Source organism: Podarcis cretensis (assembly GCF_951804945.1).
Source record: "Podarcis cretensis genome assembly, chromosome: 1".
NCBI lineage: Eukaryota > Metazoa > Chordata > Lepidosauria > Squamata > Lacertidae > Podarcis > Podarcis cretensis.
Window position 1 is genome coordinate 58543994 of NC_137170.1, and position 21212 is coordinate 58565205.

The 21212-nt window shown below is 40.8% G+C and overlaps 1 protein-coding gene across 3 annotated transcripts in view; it reads left to right on the forward strand.

Moving 5' to 3' along the window:
- Positions 1–19981, forward strand: part of SLC1A2 (solute carrier family 1 member 2) — a 92300-nt gene extending 72319 nt beyond the window's left edge. For 2 of the 3 annotated variants that reach the window (XM_079951664.1, XM_079951663.1), the window contains exons 6-12: positions 4469–4631; positions 5559–5685; positions 7892–8125; positions 9719–9913; positions 10529–10663; positions 13296–13527; positions 17248–19981. In XM_079951664.1, the coding sequence (XP_079807790.1) occupies positions 4469–4631; positions 5559–5685; positions 7892–8125; positions 9719–9913; positions 10529–10663; positions 13296–13527; positions 17248–17322 (1161 nt within the window). In that variant the 3' untranslated portion in view covers positions 17323–19981. Of the gene's footprint in view, positions 1–4468; positions 4632–5558; positions 5686–7891; positions 8126–9718; positions 9914–10528; positions 10664–13295; positions 13528–17069; positions 17120–17247 lie in introns of all 3 variants that reach the window. The other variant, XM_079951665.1, reaches the window with a different exon arrangement.
- Positions 19982–21212: the final 1231 nt, after the last annotated feature.

The following is a 21212-nucleotide window of genomic DNA, read 5'->3' on the forward strand; positions in this document are numbered from 1 at the left end:
AAGGAAAAGGCTTATTGGATCCTTTCTAGGAAAGATGTTAGATTCAGCTTGGTGGCCAACAGAGGCCCATCATGTGCACTCTTACTGCCTGTCTGCACAATAGCTTTCATTTCTTACATTAGTTTTCATAGTGGTGGCTGCAGAATCCTGGAGTACTTTCTAGGGTCCCTCAACAAGAAAAACAACTTCCTTGCCTTATCAGTTCACCTGCAGGGACAGTGATGTACAACAGGCTCAGTATTCTGTATGAACTGAGTGTCACCCTTGAACTCTTCCAAGAATCCTGTGTCAGCACGAAACCCTCCTTGAAGCTCAAAAAGTTGAGAATTGTGGTTTTAGAAAAATCCAAGAATAACAGTACTTGCCTCCTGCAGGTAGACATACCTGTCAACAGTGGCAGCCAGTGAGGTCGTTTGTTAGGGGGGGAAATACTATTGCTGGTGGTTGCAAAGCAGTAGAGGGAGAAAGGGAATTTCCACTTTCACCTTTTGGCACCAGGAACTGGAGGTAGGGATTGGTCTGGGCCCTAGACATTTGGTTGCCTGAGGGAACTGGAAATGCCCTGGCAAGCTGGGTTACATAATATTCATTATTAAGATATTTTGACATGTGAGACTGAATATTCTACAAGCATCTCTCCCTTTCTGACTGCAGAAATACAATTAAAAAAAATAATGAAATAGCTAACCACTTGTTGCCATTTCATGAGGGACAGGTGTTTACTCTGTCTAATGTTAGGGCCAGATGGTGCAATTTCTGAATGGATAATCCCTCAGATTTGAGTGCAGGGTGTTGACATCAGCAGGGGTAACTCCACTCTTCAACTCTGCACTTGCATATGACTGACAGTGGGACTTCCCACCTCCTCTGGTGCCTAATGGTAAGGCTCTAGCACAACTTTTAATTTTATACACTGGTACCTCTGGTGACGAACTTAATTCGTTCTGGAGGTCCGTTCTTAACCTGAAACTGTTCTTAACCTGAGGTACCATTTTAGCTAATGGGACCTCCTGCTGCCACCACACCGCCGCTGCATGATTTCTGTTCTCATCCTGAGGTAAAGTTCTGAACCCGAGGTACTACTTCTGGGATAGCAGAGTCTGTAACCTGAGGTGTTTGTAACCCGAGGTACCACTGTACTGTGCAAGAGTTAAACTTTGCACTCGCCATCTGTTGGATCCCACACATTGTGGTAGTAGTAGTAGTGATCATAATCATAACCATAATCATAATATACAGCCTTCTGTTTCAAGAATAAATGTTTTCCAAATAGGCTTACAGGGAACTCAATAGAAGCCCTTGTCTCAATGATTTTCATCACCTGCCTAGCATAGGTACTGGGTAAACAGTTAAATGGCAATGCACCTCTAGGGGAAGGGCTGTAGCTGAGTGTTAGAACTTTGCCTTCAAAGGGTTCCAGGTTCAAGGTCAGGAATTTACCTTTTCCTCTCTTCCCACATGATTTCTGCTAGCAGTTTTACCTAGCAAGCCACTTTATCAGCTGCTTCTGCCTATCAGCTTTTGAAAATTCAACAGGGTGAGTTTGACTCATTCCTAACAAATCTGCACAGCTTGCAAGAGTTTTCAGAGTGCCTTCATTTGCTTTGAACTAGCACTTTCTTCCATTTCCTGTGACTTTAACAGGTGCAAGTTAATTAGAAATTCAGGAGATACATTTCCCATCCCCAAATATACAGCAAGAGAAATTTGAGGCTGGGCTTTTTTATTCCAGAAAGATCAAAATATCTCCATGTCCTGCTTGTTTGTGGGCTTCCTGTAGGCATCTGGTTGGCTTATGTGAGAACATGATATGGGACATGGGACCGAGGACTCTTGTTTTGATCCAGCAGGGCTCTTCGTATGTTACTGAGTCCAATAAGTAATTTAACATTTTGTCTACTTTTGTCCAGAATATCAAATGGAAGGGACTGGTTGACGAGGAGACGAACTAGAGCGCCCTGTATCTAATACAAATTAATGGAATTTCAAGCTGCGTATCAAAGCCTTAGTGTTGTTAAGAGAAGTTTAAGACAAGGGCCTGTATTGTAGTTACAGGGGAGGAAAGCCTAACTTGTGTTGACTCCCAGACATTTTTGCACATTCTGGGACATTGCACTTGTAGCCACTGAATTTTTATTATGGTTCCTGTCAGTATACCAGGAATTAAAACCAGCCTGCACTGGGCATGCATGACTGACTCAGCGCGTACTAGAACAGGTGGAAGTCAGTGTGACTAAAGCTTTTCCCACAGCTGCATACAGTGCCTTAGTGATGAGAATAAATCCTGATGTGACAGTCCCTGATAACGACAGGCCTGGTCTCACCAAGGCTGCAAAAACTTCATAATTTTGCTTTGTTTCCAAGAAGGTCTTCCTTCAGTTGCAGGAAATTCTCCTTTTCTCAGAGCCTTTGTAATGTTTTAAAGATGACAGAATTCTCAAGATAATAATCAGCTCCATGAAAATATGTAGGAATTTTGGCTTGCTTAAGAGCTTCTGCTTTTGCTCGCTGCATTTCAAAGCCACACATTTCCGCAGGGTGCTCAAGCACATTTTTTTAGATTATTAATAAGATGTGAATGTAGTAAAATGGTTAGCGTAATCTGCATTGTTCCCTTAATCATTCATGATGCCGCTATGACTGGCAGCTTAGCAGAAAGAACAAATATAACTGTTGGCTGATTTTGCTAACTTTGCTATCTGACTAAATTGTCTGGGGAATTAACTCTTCCCCTTTCATTGAGCAAACTGCATGTGTGATTTCAGCAAGACAAAATCAACTTTGCACAGACGCTTTAGGAAGTACCTCCTGCAGACTTGAATGCCTTGCATTCCCACTGCATATTAAGAAGGACACACAGCATTTTTAAATGACTGGTAGCCTATTTTTGAATATCCACTAGAATTAGAAGTTCTGCCTCTGTTCCATTGCCAGCTAGACCTTTTAAGTCATTCTTCGAATGGACTTCGTAGATTATGGCTTGTATACAACAAAGTTGTCCTGTTTGCACAAAGACTCCTGCTTGCTCAATGAAACTTTCCCTCCCTCTCCTCCTCTCCTCTCCCTATGTGCCCCACTAAATATGCTCTGGAAGCTTGGGGGGGCCTCAGAAGAGATTTTGGGGAGCACAGAGGGATGACAGGCATGGGAGATACCATCGTACATGTGCTCATCCTTGTGTGAATGGGATTACTTTCTTTGATACAACCCAAACTATTTATCTACTTCTCACAGAAACGATAGATAAAAATATTAGTACAGTGGTACCTTGGGTTGCATACGCTTCAGGTTACATACGCTTCAGGTTACAGACTCTGCTAACCCAGAAATAGTGCTTCAGGTTAAGAACTTTGCTTCAGGTTGAGAACAGAAATCGTGCTCCGGCGGCGCAGCAGCATCAGGAGACCCCATTAGCTAAAGTGGTGCTTCAGGTTAAGAACAGTTTCAGGTTAAGAACGGACCTCCAGAACAAATTAAGTACTTAACCTGAGGTACCACTGTACATCCAAAGATGAAAGTAAACATTGTGGGAGTCTTTGTACCTGCATTTGGATTTGCTCCCATATAATTCCCTCCTGATTTGGGTAGAGTTATTGCTTTATTATAGTGATGTTTCCCCAAGGGTGGTTTTTAGGAAGGATCAGAGATGTCTTGTGTTGTTGTGCTTTCTAATGGCAGAGTTGGATTTGTGTCTCAGTCCACAGACCTTAGCACAGAGCAGCAAGGTGCATACACAAAACTGGCAATGTCCAGGGCTCCCCAAACCACAATAGCCCTGACTGACCACCCAGAGAGCAGCAGGTGATGGAGGCAGTAGCAGACAGGCCTTGCATCAGCATCTCGGCCAACAAGGGCATGCTGGGACTCTCACTCGCCACCACCACGGCATCCTTTCCTTCTTTAATTTAACATCCTTTTATAGTTAGGCAGCAGCCAAGCATGTCCATGGTTACAGATGCTCATGTTATTTTTACTTTAAATATATATTATTCTTTGTCTACAACAAAATCGTGCTGAATCTCGAGTTTATCATCAGGGCAGCTGAAGCACAGTACATTTTCCTTCTGTAGTCATGACGATGCTAATTAAATGAGTTCTTTAAAATGGGAAACGGCACATGTTCAAAGTACTTCTTTTTTTATTAGGGCTGACAAACTGCTTTTTGTTTAATTTTTGCTCTAACATAACAAGGATACAAAAGCTCTTGTAAAGCATGGAATGGAGATGGGGGAAGAAGCAAATGGTGTAATTGTGTACTGCAGTAACATAGAGCTATGTAAATGTGTTTGTGCAAGGTTGCTGAAGACAATAAAGTCCAGGGTCTAAATTTACCTAGTTGCACTGGTGATTTGCAAGGGCAGGTGCCAGAAGAAATTTAGAAGGGAGATTTCAAGCTCAGACTTTGCACTGCTTATGTAGCAGGCAACTTTACACCTGAATTTGAAGCCCTGTATTTTGATTCTTTCAGATTCAAACGGTAACCAAGAAAGTGCTTGTCCCTCAAGAGATCGATGAACCAGCCAATGCAACAGACTCCATCTTTGACATGTTGAATGAAACAGAAGTGACGCCTGAACCTCAGCTAATCATTAAGAAAGGCCTCGAATTTAAGGATGGCATGAATGTCTTAGGTATGGAAACACTTTTAGTGTATGTGTGCTTCACAGTTATTCTTGTAGCAATATTGTGCATTGTTTTGAATATATTGCTATCTTGTCATAACCCACCCTGGGACATTAAGGTAAGAACGCTAACTAAATGATTAAATGTTTTATTTCATTCATATTATATATGCTGTAAAATGCCTTCAGACTTTTAAATTTAAAATATATGTAAAGCAATATTCAAGTCCAATAAATCATATCACATATCCTTTACATATACTCACATTTACATATTCATTTTTGCGTATCCTCCTCTGTTTATCTGTATGGTGGCAGGAGAATCCAAATCTGTTCAGGAAAATAGAACTGCCAATCATTGAGCATTTACACACATATACAGATGAATGGTTATCCATCTACAAGCGGCATATGTTTATATCATTTGGTCATCGTGGCAATCTTTTATATTATGATAGATTTGTTAGGAGATAAAATAAGAACAGTGCATGCTTGAGTTTTCCTAGGAACACTGTTCTTCCTAGCATGGGGCAGGACTGATGGGACTTATGGGCCAAAACACCTGAAGAGCACCAAGTCATCATATAACAGGTTACAGCAAGATATTAATAGCAGTGGGTTGTATCACATGCATCACTTGTGCAAGGGAAATTTGCCATTATCTTTTCCCCACTCTGTTCCTTGTGCCCCCCCCCCAAAGCTTCTCCTGAGAGTAGAGGAACACTTAGGGCCCTTCCAGACCAGTGTTTTACTGGGGGTGTATTCTGCAACATGTTCATGACACAAAAATAGTCTGAGCTGACTTGAAGCCTGATTTAGCAAGGTTTATTTATTTATTTATATTTTGATTAATTAATTAATAGGATTGCAGGAGTGTGGGTGCTTCGTTTTGACAGAGCCTCAGTAGCGTTTAATATTTTAGCATTCTTTCAACAGGACTCATTGGGTTCTTCATTGCTTTTGGTATTGCAATGGGCAAGATGGGAGAACAAGCCAAGATGATGGTGGACTTCTTCAATATCTTGAATGAGATTGTAATGAAGCTGGTGACCATGATTATGTGGTGAGTCAAAGTCATCATCTGCCAAGACACACTAAATCCAGTTGTATTCTGGACATCATTTTGTAGCTTTTCTGTAATTTCTGCATGACCTACCTCACTATATTGGTCTGAAGCTACAGCAATTATTTCAATTGTTTGCTTTTCACAGTTGTATCCTGCCCTTAGCCCACAAAGCTCAGAATGGCATAAACAAGAGTCCCCCCCCCCCAACAGCTAGGCAGCCAGAACAGAATGTGTGAGGTTGGACCAAACTCAACCTGGGGAGTTAATGGGATGCTTGAGCTGAGGTCTCATCAGTTCAAGTTCAGAAGTGCCACACCACACCACATTTGGTCAGAGAATCAAATGAGGCTGTTGCTATGTTTTTGCATATTTAATTTACTGCAGATGCTCAGGGCTTTCTTCTATCAGAACACATGGGATTGGCCCCAGAAGAACTTCATCTTCACACAGCCACTGTCCCTGCATCACTGCTGGGACCGATTCCTAATATGATGCATCAACAGAAGGCTTACCTTCAACCCATGACTCTTGTTCATTTGCATAGAAGAGAACATTTAGTCTATGGAGACACATTCCTTTATTTCATATCCAAAGGGACATTCTTTCCTATTATTTATGGCTACTCTCTTAGGAAAAGATCCACCCCCTCCAGCAGCTTTGGTGATTTATGAAACTCTTGTGCACACCATAATGACATAAAACAAAATTGGGCATCTGCTAAGGATGTTTCATAACCCTTATTTAAGGATTATCCTCAGTGACCATTTCAGGAAGCAGACTGCCTGGCACCTGAGAAAACTGTGCAAAATGGGGATTGTGTGAAGCTCATAGAAGCTTCTGATTGATTTGCTGCTTCTGGGCAATGCTTGGATGGTTCATGAGAAGGTCAGATGGAGAGCAGACATTCCTTTTTTTAAAAAGCCCAGTTCCAGTTTTGCTTCCTAAATCTATCTCTCTATTAAAAAGTAAGTTTCAGTAAGTTAATATAGAGCATAAGAGTGGAGATTGCTTTAAGCCACCTGCTGCTCAGCAAAATTAATCACCATCAACAATAAATAAAGCTCTCTGACACAGTAACCCTGGTTGGTGGGTAGGCACCAGAAATTGCTTGGGAGCCTGGATATAGCCCACAGGACATGGGGTAGCCACTCCTGCTTCAAGGCCATTGTTGAAACCTTCACCTCTATTCCTGTCTGCATGGAATCCCAGCTGGAAGCTTCTCAGTAGCTTGAGTCCTGGGTATGGGCAGGGCCAGTGAGTCTCTTTGTGGGAGGTCTGGCAAGCACCCATTCATTAAGTGGTGTCATTATGAACTGCTGGAGGGGATGGATCATAGGAAAGAAAACAATCAAACAAAAGGCTTGCTTCTACGATATTATCAGCATGTATTAGGTTTCTCAGCAAGCAAGCTTTCGGCTGGTCTGCAAAACATTTTAATGTCTGGGCACAAGCCGTGTACTGGCACAAGCAATGAAAAGCTCAGCTGAGTCAGTTAACCATCCTAACTGTCTGGCAAAAGCCACCACTAGACTTTTAGGAACTGTAAGGGAATGGCTTTCTCTGGTCCAAGAAATTATCAGGGCTCTAATAATTCAGTACTGCTTCTGTTGTAGCCACTCTCACAGTGCTTATCTATTAGGCGTGGATAATTTTTTCTTCTTCTATCAAGAGCCCTTGACACACAGAATAAATCAAGTACTGCTACCAGCACCCCCTGCACACAAAGGGGAAAATGCATCAGTCCTGTCTCAAAAGGGCTTTAAAATTTGGCAGTTTGTGCTGACGGAAAGCCAGCCTATTTGCACTTTCACCTCTGAAGGCACAGATCAGTTTTCAAACGTGCCAATCCTCAGGCAGAAGAGCTCTGAAGATGCTCCGGTGGCTGATAGCCACCCCCATCTGCTTCTTAAAAGGTAAAAGTGGATCTGGTCCCCTATCAGTCAGCCACTTTCAAAGCTGTCCTCAAGATTGTGGACTGAATCCAGCCAACAGGATAGTGTCAGTTTCTGCAGCATAGGGCCATGCAGCCCCTGGTCCCATCATTCAATAGTGGGGGTGTTTGGGGCTGAAAGGTTTTCCATCAAAAGGTGGTAATTTCAAGCTGCATGGTATAGCTTTATCAACTGCCTTTATGATGCCATTTCTGTTTTGAGACACAGACTTCTGCAACTGCATTCTTGTTTAATGCCGCGTTTTCTTCTAGGTACTCGCCACTGGGCATTGCCTGCCTCATCTGTGGAAAAATCATTGCAATCAAGGACCTGGAAGTAGTTGCTAGGCAACTTGGAATGTACATGGTAACTGTGATCATAGGCCTTATCATCCATGGAGGGATCTTCTTGCCTTTGCTGTACTTCGTGGTAACAAGGAAAAATCCCTTCTCATTCTTTGTGGGCATCTTTCAGGCATGGATTACTGCGCTAGGCACTGCTTCGAGGTATTTGATATGAAATGCAGAGTTAGCAACACGTTCAGGGCCATTATAAATACTTTGCTAACAAGACTTACTCAGCTGAATGTGTGAACACTTATTGTGTGGATTAGCAATACCTGTGAGCTGATCAATTAACCTAAAAATGAAGAAAAGGTGTAAACTGGATTTCATGTGCCCACAAACTCAAACCTGGTTCATAGCATTAACTGCTGTGATTCCAGCTACTTGGTTCAGGTGACATCTGTTCCCTCAGGGATTGCCTGCAGGAACTGGGGGCTGGGTGAAAGTCTTCTCCAGGGCTGTCCTAGACCATAAAATACTGCATTGGAAGTATCATTTTCAGGGCTTTTTCCCCAGTCCTGAACTGAGTTCTGGAACCCCTCAGGTGGTGCCATTGCCACTCTAAGAGAACGAGGGAGGTATTCATGGTGAGTTCTGGCACCTCTTTTTCTAGAAAAATAGCACTGGTCATTTTACTATATAACATCTAAATGCCTTGTTAGTCCATTCACAACTTGGATGGACAATTCGTATGATGAGGGATTCATCTCATATACGATTACAAAGGTGAATGGAGATCATTCATGACAGAAATCCTTCCATAAGCCCAGCACCCCAGGCCTAGATCACCTGCCCTAAATCCAGTCCTAGACTTGTCTTTAGCACCAATAACTGCTGGGGCTTTTCTAGTTTTCCTCTTTAGAAGTCTGAGATCTCTCTCCAATCAGGCAAGGCTTTCCACTTTGACTTTTAGTCATGATCTTCTCTGCTTTTCCAACAGAACCTTCTCAGGTTTCAGACATATGCCCCCACTCCCCACTATAGCTAACAGGAAGCTGTCATCTCCCTCTCTTCCCAAGGCACTTCTGCCAACTGACCTTTTCTTCGCTGAGTTCTTTAGTCCCTATGACAACCAGGAGTAGTTATGTTATTAGAAATCATATCAGAGTTTTTTAAAATATTGTACAATATCATGCATTGGGGGAGGGATTTTCTTCTGAACATGGGGGAGTGAGGTTTAATTTTTTCTTCCCCAGCTGCATTCCCAACAAAAAATTGTCCTGCAACTAAAGATTGTCATTCCCAACAAAAAATCGTCCTGCAACTTAAAAACTAAAGACCTTATTGGAGCCAAAGTGAGATTTTACTTTGTGGCTCATTGCCATATGCGAGGGGTATGGTTTTTGTTGGAATTGTAACTAAGGAGGTAAGGGTTCCTGTGCTTCAGATGAAATATTCCATCATGCCTGCTATCAATTTTGGGTTGTTTAAATAAATTATCTGCCTTGGTTTCTAATGGCACATGTTGTCACATCTGGTTTTACCCTCATTCAACAACTGTCAAAATATATACATCTTCAGGGGCATGCACAAGCTTTGATCAAAACACTGTGCATAAGCAGTTTTACAACCATAGAATTTACATGCTTACATCAGTTCCAGGACGGAAGAGGCAGACGTTGAACTGTGGACAGACAGAGACCTGATGAATGTGTGTGTAAGATGCCTGGTTGCTCGCCCAGAGTGTCAATAGAGCTATCTGTCCCTGGAAGTCTGAATTTTACCTGTAACCTTTCATTTTGCTTTCTCCTTCAGTGCTGGTACACTGCCTGTTACCTTTCGCTGCCTTGAAGAAAACTTGGGCATTGATAAGCGTGTGACAAGATTTGTCTTGCCTGTCGGGGCCACTATTAACATGGATGGGACTGCCCTATATGAAGCTGTGGCAGCTATCTTCATAGCACAGATGAATGGAATTGCGCTGGATGGCGGACAGATAGTCACTGTCAGGTGGGTTTCTTGCCCTACACTGGAGATGGTGAAAACATGAACATTACAGACCTTGCCTATTGCAAAGCAGTTTAAAGTTGTGAGCCTCCATTGTAATAAACAGTGAAAAGCCTTGGCTGCTTTTGCCAGTTCCCAAGTAGAGCATCACGTATTGCAGCCTACATGGGAATTACACAGTTTTCTACATGAAGTAATTTCTGTGTAGGGATTTGTAAGACATGAAAGCAGACCTTGATTTCTGTCTATAACCTGGTTTCAGAGGCAGTGTTAATGTGTTGTGTAGAGATTTTCATTGTACTTGATTATAAATAATGGAAAATAAATATACTCAAGTTAGCATGAGTTAAATGAATCACATATTGCTTTAATCAAAAATCATTATGGAAAACAAATGATTATTATTATTATTATTATTTTGCAAAATCAAAAGACTGGTGTGTTAATAAAACTAAACTCAGTCAAAATCTTCTAAATTATGATATTAGAGGCTGCACTGAAATAACAGGGAATGTGTTCCTACAGAACTTGGAGTGATCAAGCAGTTCCCATATTTGTAAGAGAAACACTAACTAAAAGAAGGCCCAGCTAAACAAGTGGATGTGTTTAATTTCACAGTCTGACAGCTACGCTTGCGAGTGTTGGAGCTGCGAGTATACCCAGTGCAGGATTGGTGACCATGCTTCTCATCCTCACTGCAGTGGGCCTTCCCACACAGGACATCAGCTTACTTGTTGCTGTAGATTGGCTTTTGTAAGTAACATTAAAGAAACTTGTTACCTTTCTCCAGACAGTGATGTTGTGGCTTAACTACCCACTCAGGTGTCAACTCCTTCATGATCAATAATGCTTGCTGCAAGAAGCACTCCTGCATGTGCAGCAGCTGACTAATGTTTATGCAACAAAGCATTTAAAGGAAATGCACTCAGATTGTTTCTGATACCCAACTGTAGCGAAATTGGAGCGGAGCAGAAATCGGCAAGCATTGTTTGCAGACAGTAGGAGGATGTTAACTTAAAGCATGTGGTTGTTTGCTGTTTCAAGGAAATGTCATTGAAGTAAAAACATTTCACTTGATGGAGACGTCCTGCCTCCTGAATGGACAAAGCCATAATTCAGCTGCAGAGGCAAGGTGTTAACGAGGGGGTAGGGCTAAGGGCTTACCATTGTGTTTCTGATCATTCTCATGTGGTAAAAAATCCCTGTCCCCTGAAGTAAGCCCTGTGGCGAATTGTGCTGCTGACATTTGCTTCTTTAGAAAAGGTCAGATTGAGCAAGACAATATCATGGCAGCGCAAAGGAAAAGGAGCTCAAACCTTCCATAGTGGAATTAATGCCATAGAGGAATTGATGGGAGTATCTGGGCTTTTCACAGCACAGTCCTAGGCATCTCCTGAGAAATAATTGAGAGATTTCACACTGATTCACACAATCTTCCCTAGGCCTTCTTTCAAATTAGTTTCACTTTACTATGTGTTTGTGTGTGTTAAGAGTGCACTGTACAAAATACTCAATAAAATACTGTTAGAAATAATTGCAGCTTTATAGTATGGTCATGTAATATACAGACCTTCCTCTCTTCTTTTTCTTGTAAAGGCTATTTCACCCTAAAAATAATTCTTCTGAGACAGGTCTTCTGTGCACCGGTTTTAAACGTGAAGTGGCCCATGATTAGTCTACTTAGATCAGGGGTGCCCAAACTTTTTTCAAAGAGGACCAGATTTGATGTGAAGGCCGACCAAGTGTGAGGGCCGACCAAAGTTGTTGAGCTTTTTTGTGAAATGAAATTGAAATTGAAATTGAAATGAAATTGAATTGAAATTGAATTTTTTTTGTGAAATGTTCTTAAGCTTTTTTGAGGATTGAAGTTTACCCCAAAGTTGTTGAGCTTTTTATTGGATTTTATCCCAGGGCATTTACTGCCATGGGGGCTGAATTAAATCGACTGGCAGGCTGGATTAGGCCACCGAAACAGAAAAAAGAGAGAAGAAATAGTAAGAACATGTCCCCAGTAAGAGTATTGCTGTTATGCATGTTATGTCTAGATTGCTGGATTTTATTTTATTTCTTTTGCTCTGTTTAGTGTAGGGAAGATATATATACAGACTTCACAAGGAAATCTTTTTTTAAGTGTTCTGATCTCCTGCTGTTCCTCCACTCCAAAGTGAACAAAAATGGCATTTTAAAGAACATTGTTATTTGTCCACAGCTGGAATTAATCCAGAGTCATTAGTGGTAGCCAAGAACTGCAAGTTTCCAAAGGGGAAATTGACAAGCTTAGCAAATGTCACAGAAAGGTCTCCAGCACAGAGATGCTATGCCCAAAGAAATGGAGAATTAGAAAGGGCCTTCTTGTGTAAATGGTTCATGTTCAGCTTCTAAAATGCTTGCTGAAATGTAGAGCTACCACTGCAAATTTAGCACGAACACCTGATTTTTCTTCCCTTTTAGAGTTCTGTGAAACCAAGCCAAAAAAACCATGATTTATGTCTGAAAAACGCCTGGGGGAATCACATTTTAATTTTTAGTACTTAGGCCTGGTGCTAAATAATAAATTGAGAAACAATGAGGGCCTATGTAAATGAAATGGACATACCATGAAGGTTGTCTGAAATTACTTTCTATGGTAGCTTTCTCCACATAGGAAGGTTTCAGTATGCAGTGCAGCACCTCACAGAAGGGGGATGTTTCTCCATCTCACTGCAAACTTACAAAATGATTGTTGTGGATTGAAGAAAACCACCTGATTGGCACAATGACTGGCTGCCATGATACACAGATACAGTCGTCATGGGAAGCAGTTGAATTAAAGGTTCTCTGACCCCTATTAAAACTGGGCTGGTAGTAAGTGAACCGCCACACCTACAGATGCCAGGCTTGTTTGGGGCAAGTGTTTCACAATGTATACTTCATATCCACACATCAAGGATTGGGTGCTGCAAGTGGATTGTTTCATGCAATCTAACTGAAATTTATAACTGACCTGCTGCTGAACGCTATTTTGGCACCTGTTTATAGAAGGTTCGGCATTGGTCATCTACCTATTTTTTTTCAGTAGGACAAAATCTACAGTCATGTCACTATTTGATTACATAGACGAACCTTTAAAAGAAAAAGAGTTGCCACATTGTTTTCACTTCATGATTGGATTTCTCTGTACAAAATGAGCATGTGCAGCTTCTCAAAAATCCCAAGAGACTGTGGGAACTACCCAGTTTTTCCTTTGCAGCATCAGGGTGATGCAAATTACGAGATCTCTTGACTATAATTCTTTTTCAAATGTTCAAAAGAACATAAAGCTAGTAAAGGTTAAAGGAACCACTTTAGGTGTAAGATATGACACTCAGGTCTACTTTAACATCCTGCTGGTGTTTTGCTATTGCAGAGATCGAATGAGAACCTCTGTCAATGTTGTGGGCGATTCCTTTGGAGCTGGCATTGTCTATCACCTCTCCAAGGCAGAGTTGGAAAACATTGATGCCCATCACAAAGGACACGAAGATATTGAAATGACCAAGACACAGTCCATTTATGATGACATGAAAAACCACAGGGAAAACAACTCAAATCAGTGTGTTTATACAGCCCACAACTCTGTCATAATAGATGAGTGCAAGGTACCTTTCACATTTATGGATATTGAGACTTGCATCTAGTCAATCATACCTCATCTTCCTTTGTTTTTTAACCTGCATGTATTTTTTTAAAAAATGTATCACTAATAATGGGACAATGCTGCATGCTATGTTGATCAGTTTAAAGACGTGGGTACATATATTGTTTGCTTTCTTTGAGTATTTAAATTGCTAATGCATGCCATGTTTACAAATAACATTGCGTTCTACAGGGTGTTTTGGAAGGCAGTGCAATGCAATGGGGGAATATTGTCCAGTTAAGCATTCTTACAGCTTTCCATTACAAGAAAGGTTGCAAATCCAGTTAATAAGGCCTATAGATAAATAGGAGAATTGATGCTGTGGCAATGAGAACGGTTAAAACTGCCTAAAAACAAAAAAAGTCTCCACCATTTTCTCCTCCAGATCAGAGCAATTCTGTTGCCTTTGTGTGTTTGGAGAATCCATGATGGACCAGCTACCACATTTAAAGCCCTGCTGAGTAGCTATAGCCTGAACAGGAGGCTTTTCCTCTCTGTTGGCATCTTCTGTTTCTTTCCTTCCCCTCTCATGGACCGCAGGTGGGGAAGGGGGTCAACAACACCAATTCCAGGGGTGACATAGTTTGGGGGCTTTTGGGGAAGTGTGTCAGGGGAACGAGGGGACTTGAAATCCTGTAGGTCCATGACCTCCCCCAACATGCCTCCTGAACTCCATGATTCAGACCACACCACCGATGGAACACAACTGACAGGCCATACCAGAGGATCTCCAGCATCGTAAGTGTGACTCTGCTGGAGGCCTTCTCTTTCCACTGGTGGAATGGCACTTCCTCCACTTCTTCTCATCCCTCGGCCAACCAAATGTGATTTTGGCCTTTTAAATGATATTTAAAAGTGACAGTTCAGAGCGCAAGATAGTTAACTGTTTGGAAACAGAAGTTCAGTCAAATCCAGAGATTTTTCTTGTGCATCCCACAGGGAGGAGCAGAAGCAACACAAAAGTCATTTGTTTCAGTGGGTTATGTTCCAGGAGCCTGCCATTTTCCCAAGTAGAAAAAGGCAGAAATTGGAAGCACACTTCCTTGCTTCTTTTGAAATCAACGGCAGATACTTCCAAGTGAACGTAATTAAGATCAGGCTGTAAGGAACCTGGAGGAGAAAATATGAAGCTGTTTCTATTTATATACAGTTAGGGGAAGCAAAGATAAGCACAAGAAAGAAGCACATTCTCATGCTTCCCCTGACACCCAAATAAATGCAAAGCCTGTCCTTTTGTGGATCGATGCTTTCCATGACACACTGTAGAGACACATGCACTGTACCTCGTCCTCAGCAACTGAGAGCTCTTGTGCTCGCCGTAATATTTATGCTTTATTTTCATTTTCATTGTGGGCCATTCCAATGCCATTTTTGTGATTTCTGTCTATTGCTGTTTGTAAATTACTTGGTATAAGAAGAGATTATAACAAGAATTGTCCTGACCAAGAGTTACATGAACTTGAGAAAACTCCATGGCTGAATGAGAAACTAATTTGGATGCATTGCATCTTGCTTCCAAACTCATCCTTGTGGATACATCACTGTTGTTTAGCATGTTGTCTGAATGCAGCCATTGACGAGACTGGGCCTGGCTGGAGAATTGAACTGAACAAACGTTTTTCTTTAGGTAGATCTACAGTTTTCCCTAATGTGCTGTCATTAAAGGATTTCCATAGCCATTTCAGATTTTGATTAATGTTTCAGCTGGATAGTCATCAAGCTCACTTACTTGATACTGATATTTCTAAGTCCCAGTAGGGAGAACAGGGGAGAGAAACCATTGATGGCTGCGTACAACATCAGGTTTCTAAAATCACACAAGTAATTTAAAAATAACAAAGCTTTGCCTGTAACTAAAAACAATCTGACAGAAAGGCTTTATAAATATGCCAGTTCTAAAGAAAGGCACCATTGCTCTGACATTATGCCTAGGACCTGAGTTTATTTCTCTGAAGTAGGCATCTACTGTTTTAAACATTTCTCAGATCACATAGTTATGTATAATAATAAAGTGTAGAAGAATCCCATGGTTAAAAAATTGAGCCCCTTTGAGTTAAGCACATAGTTCAGTCATGCTCATTTAAATACTGCATATTGAAAATCTGGACAGAAAAGTTGTTGAGCCTTTTTAAAATTATTATTTTAAGTTTTGACCAAACTTTTTGAGTCTTTTTGCATGCAAAGTCTCATCAAACATCACTGAAAACGACAATGCCAACAGGGGTTGCCATATGTCCGGATTTCCCCAGACATTTCAGCGATTCCTGCTCAGACTCAGTTTCCAATTGCTGATTGCCAGCTATGTACAGGAAATTCCAGATGTGTGGCAACCCTATTAAATTTGTCTGGATTATTCTTGATAAGTTTAAAAAATTACAAGCAGCGCAGAAAAGTAAGTGAATGAAATTGTAGAAAATGCCCTGCAAGAGAAAAGTTTGCTGCAACTCTGGTCAGTGGTTGTTGTTGTTGTTTCTTTGTCTCAAGTATTAATATAATGACATGTCATTTCTACTTAATATTCTAAACAGCTTCCTAGTTTGATTGCTTTGCACAGCTAATATATGCTTTATTAGCAAGCTATGTCGATTGTTGTTGCATGGGCTGTTTTTCTGTATTATTTTTTAAAATCACAATTCACATTACTTCCTTTGCAAACTAACCTATAATTTCAGTTCCAAATATGTGGTGTATTCTGTTCTTTATAATGCATGTGTTTCCCTTTTAATTATCTAAGAAAGAGGCTGGCTTTGTTTCAAACATGGGTACATTGTCATGATTTCATGTCCCAATGCTCCCATGCGTCCAGTTTGTCCATCATGTGGAATATCAGTCCTGTCTTTAAGTTTTCATGCGAAGCTGAGGACAGTAACATGAAAGGTAAGCTAGGAAATAATGGGGTTCTGTTTAGAATTAGATGAAAGACTCCCTTACTATGTAAAGGTCCAGTTCATTTCTGCCCAGTCAAACAAGCACATTGGCCATTTTGGCTTATCTAGCCATGCATAGCACATCTCCACTGGGGAAAAAAGATGGCGCTTGGCTGGCTGTGGGGTTGTTGTTTTTTTCCTTTAGAAAAAATATTGACTGCTGAGATGTTGCTTACAAGCCAGTATTTCCCATGGAATGATTTACCATTCTTGGTCTTCCACAATTGTTATCAAGTTAACATTGAAGTGTGAACCTTTAGCTGAGACTCTGATATGGTTGTTTGTGGTTTTGTATGTAAAATGCAGCCTTGTTAAGTATGGTTTGACTCAGTTGTAACTGCACCTTCAACATTACACGATCGGACACAGTAGTGAACAGTGATGTTTCCCAGCAGGTCCTTGTGGAGGATCAATTCTGCCGTTTACTGTTTAGCTTTTTGTAACATATGTGCATATGTATGTGTGTATGATTCACATATGTATGTGTATCTCTGTGCACATCAGGCCTATAGACCTGATTTCTCAACATTCTGCTTTGCGGACAGAGCACTGTTGTAATTTTGAGTTCTTCCTGCAGATTGAGAAACATTGAAAGGGCAGAACTGATTCAGTACAAAATAAAAACACGTATGTATATTTTCACACATAGATTTAATGTAAATCTTGTAAATATTCAGTTTTGCTGTTTAATTCTTGACATTTCTCGCAAAAGTGCCTTGAACTTTAAGTTAGGTGTTGATGACAATTATTTACAGGTCACCCTGGCAACAAACGGCAAATCTGCAGACTTCAATGCTGTTGAAGAAGAACCTTGGAAACATGAGAAATAAGGAAGGAACAATCCAGGTCCACCTCTAATAAGCCCCAGAAGTTGTCTTGTGGTAAAAGCTGGTATCAAGATTCAAGAAGATTTTTCACTGTCTTCATTTAGTATAAAAACTATTCACTTATTTAATGCTCTTAACGGAAACTTAGAAACAGTCTCATAAAGTCATTGCTCCTTTAGCATCTTTGCCAAATAATTCATAACCATCTCTCTCAATTGTGTCACCATTTGAATGGATGTGGCTGAAGGACACCCTGTCAGTTCAAGAGATGTATTTTTGCTGGGCTTCCTCTGTTCAACTCAAGACGTAGAGAATGTAGATGCTGCAAAAGAGGAAAGATCAGAAAGCCCCAATGGCTGGTGAGACTGGCTAATAAGCATTAAGTATAATGTAAAGGGTGCAGTCTTTTGCAATGCCTCTTCTCCTGCTGTAGATGTCAACCAGCACCTTGGTGCATATCAAATACAGTTAGCACTGTGGACTGTAATATAGGATCACTGTAAATGTTTTATATGTGCTTTATTAATACGTGGCATATGATATTCTCAGTTCCCTATTATTCATGCCATCCTCACATCGATGGTCATATCCCAGTTCTTTTAACCATCCAGAGCCCCATGCATGCCAGATCCCAGGGGATATCGTCATTTTGGTCACCCAAAACTTGAAGGTATAGGAAAAATGATTTGCAGTTTATAGTGGTGGATGGGTGTGAATGCCTGTGTGCATGGTCCCCAAAAATGAATTAATCCCTGGGCAGCATGTATACATGGCTTGACCATGATTTTTTCTCCAATTGAGTTCAATGGACTGTATTGCCAGTATATAAATTTAGGTGTGAAATATGTAGTATTCAGAGCTAATAAACCATCCCAGATTGTATGCTATTCATACTAGCAACTAGCACAATTCTGATTATCCATACAAGGAGAAACATAGACTGCAATATGTGACTGTCTCAATCCAGCAACGTCAAAGTACCATATAGATGCATATCACTGGTATTTCAGCAGGAAAATCTGCAGCAAGTAATATCTTGTCACCCTTTCGCTGAGACCTGGGATGGAACAAGGTGCTATTCTTTAGGGATAAAATGTCTGCTAATAAATCACATCTTTTGCATTCATTTTGCTAAAAACAAACTTAGCAAGTTTAATATTGTTTAACAGCTGGAAGCTGTTTATACACTGGCGAAAATGTTTTATATGTTTGGTCCTTGTGAACAGAGAACTGAAACGTAAGATATGGTAATAATCTTGTCAGTTATATCTTGGTTTGTACAAATGGGTTTGGGTAAAGAATATCCATTCAGAATTGTAACAGAATTATATTTAGTAATTGTTGTGATGCCCAAACTGCAATAATTCCTTGACAACCCATCATAACAGGACACACTGCCACAGCAAATATCTGTAAGTTGGAGCAGGAAAGATTTAATCTCTTGTTGACAGATCATAGAATTGCAGAGTTGGAAGGGTCAATGAGGGTCATTTAGTCCAACCATCTACAATGCAGGAATCTTTGCCCAACATGGTTCTAGAGCCAAAAATATTGAGATAAAGTGTCTCATGCTCTACTAACTGAGCCACTCTGAACATGTTTGCCTTCCTGCAGACTTATACAGAGTATTATCCTTCGCCAAACAGGCATGAAGGATTTCCCATAGGTTTCAACAGAATCATGTTTCTCCCTTTTGCTCTGTTCATACATGAACATAACTTCGCAGGCTGGGTCATAGGAGGACTGGCTTTGTCTCCCATTAAACCAGCCTGCGCACCCATTCTTCTTGATCACCTTGAATTCTGGAGGTCATATAATTTAACTAAGTGGCCAGAGATGGGGTGGGGTAGGCTGTGTGGGAGAGCTGTGCTCATATCTTTCAATTCCCAACTAATTTGACACACTGAAGGGAGAGAGGAGAAACAGCTCTGCTGATTCCTTGACATAAAGGCAGTGTGCTCTTGTAGGGAAGGAATCTACCCGTGGATTTTTATATTCTGATATTATACTTTTCATGGAATACATACATTTTGTAGAATTGAAGGCCCTACCCCATCTTTTGTGCACATGTTCATGTTAACATCAATGAGGTACCATGGGGATTGCTTACATACGTATTTCTATTCTTCCCCACATCACTTTATACTTGGCAGCTGTTCAGTGCACAATTAGAATGAGCAAACAAGGTACTGAGCAAGCAATGTGATTTCCAGACCCCTGTCTAGGGTAATGGTTTGAGCAACACTAATAAAAAAATACCCCATTGCTTTTATTTTATTTTATAAACTAGGAAGACGTTCTCAAATTGAAATGGGGATAAATTCCGCATGTGTGCAGAGTTAAAATTTTTTGAATGGATATCAACAGAAAGAATACCTTTTACAAAACTGGGCGGGGGGGAGGGATTTTTGTATGTTTTATAACTCAGGGAATTTCAATCTTACGATACTCCTTTCCCAACAATATAAAACAGGGAGAAGGAAGCAACTATTATATTGGAGGCCTGCATATTTTATCTTCTAGATGCTATTACATAATTCTGTTGTTCTAACTGGTCAACTGACTGTCCACAAGTATTTCTATTTAATTATGAAGTCTAAATATCCTTAGCTGCCATTTCATAGTTTGCTTAGCCAATATGAATCTAGGTTGCTAAACTAGGGGGGGGGGGGAATGAACCTTGTAAGTGGTCACAACACTAACGCACATTCCTTTTTTTAATAGACACTTCTTTCAACTTGCAAATGTTCTATATTTTCAACATGAATTTGCACACTATGCTTTTTCCTACTAGCCTGAGGCATGCCATCTTTCAATACTATGTTCCATTCCTCTCTTATTAGGAAGCAGCTTCTACCAAGGGGCATGTAAAATCAACTGTAATCATCTGTGCAACCTAATCTCCCATCTCCAACTGTCCCTTCTGCCCAGACTTGTGATAGTAATCTAGACAGAATCAGTGACAGGAAACAATTAAAAGTATAATTTGTAGGAAGTTATACGGAAGACCCTGACATTTCACCAACACTTCAAGCTCTTTCCAGCATGAGTGTGTGTAGTAAGAGCATGTGTGTGTTTTAGTGCTTTCCCTGCTTAGGCTCAAAACCTTTCCCTTTTTGTTTCAGTCATTCTTGGGCAGGTGAATGCTTAAGTAAGTAGCAGGTGAGAAACAATTTCCACTTCATTTGCTTCTCTCGACTAATTTTGCACCAGCACTTTGGATGAAATGATTTCTTTGCTCAGGTCTCGCTTGCTAGTCTGCATAATTAAGAGGACCTTGCTTTTACCTCTTTGTAGATTCTTTATAAAAGGGATCTAAGATTTCAGAATGCTGATAATCTGCCTCACATTGTCATCAAGGGAAATGAAGGATGTTGAGCACTTTGCATTAGACCTTCTGTAGCATCCCATTCGCTTGAAAAAAGGTGACCAGCTTGTAATTTTGTATTGCTCTTGGGTGGCTTGGCTTTGTTCTTTGGCTAGTACCATTTAAGGACTTCAAAAAATAATTAATGGCATAAGGTGACATCCAACATGAGTCATACTCAGAGCAGACCTGAGTACATTGATTTGCATGGGTCTGCTCGGACTATAACTAATGGGTGGGTACACAGGTGTACTTAGGCTCCCTTGCACCCTTGGCAAGGAGACACATCCTCCTCTTATCTTGCACCCTTGCAAGAGGATCCTGCACATGTCGCCTGGTCTCCCTGACCAGGGAAGAAGCAGCCTGGGGAGTGTGTGGACAGGCAGGTGGGCTCCTACTTAACTTGACCAACCCCTAGATACACCCCTGGGTGGGTATCTTCCTTAGATTTCAAGGACAGCAGGCTGAGGTTTGGTCTTTGCTGGTGGCAATTCCATTGATGTTCTGCTTTCAGTGGATTTCCATA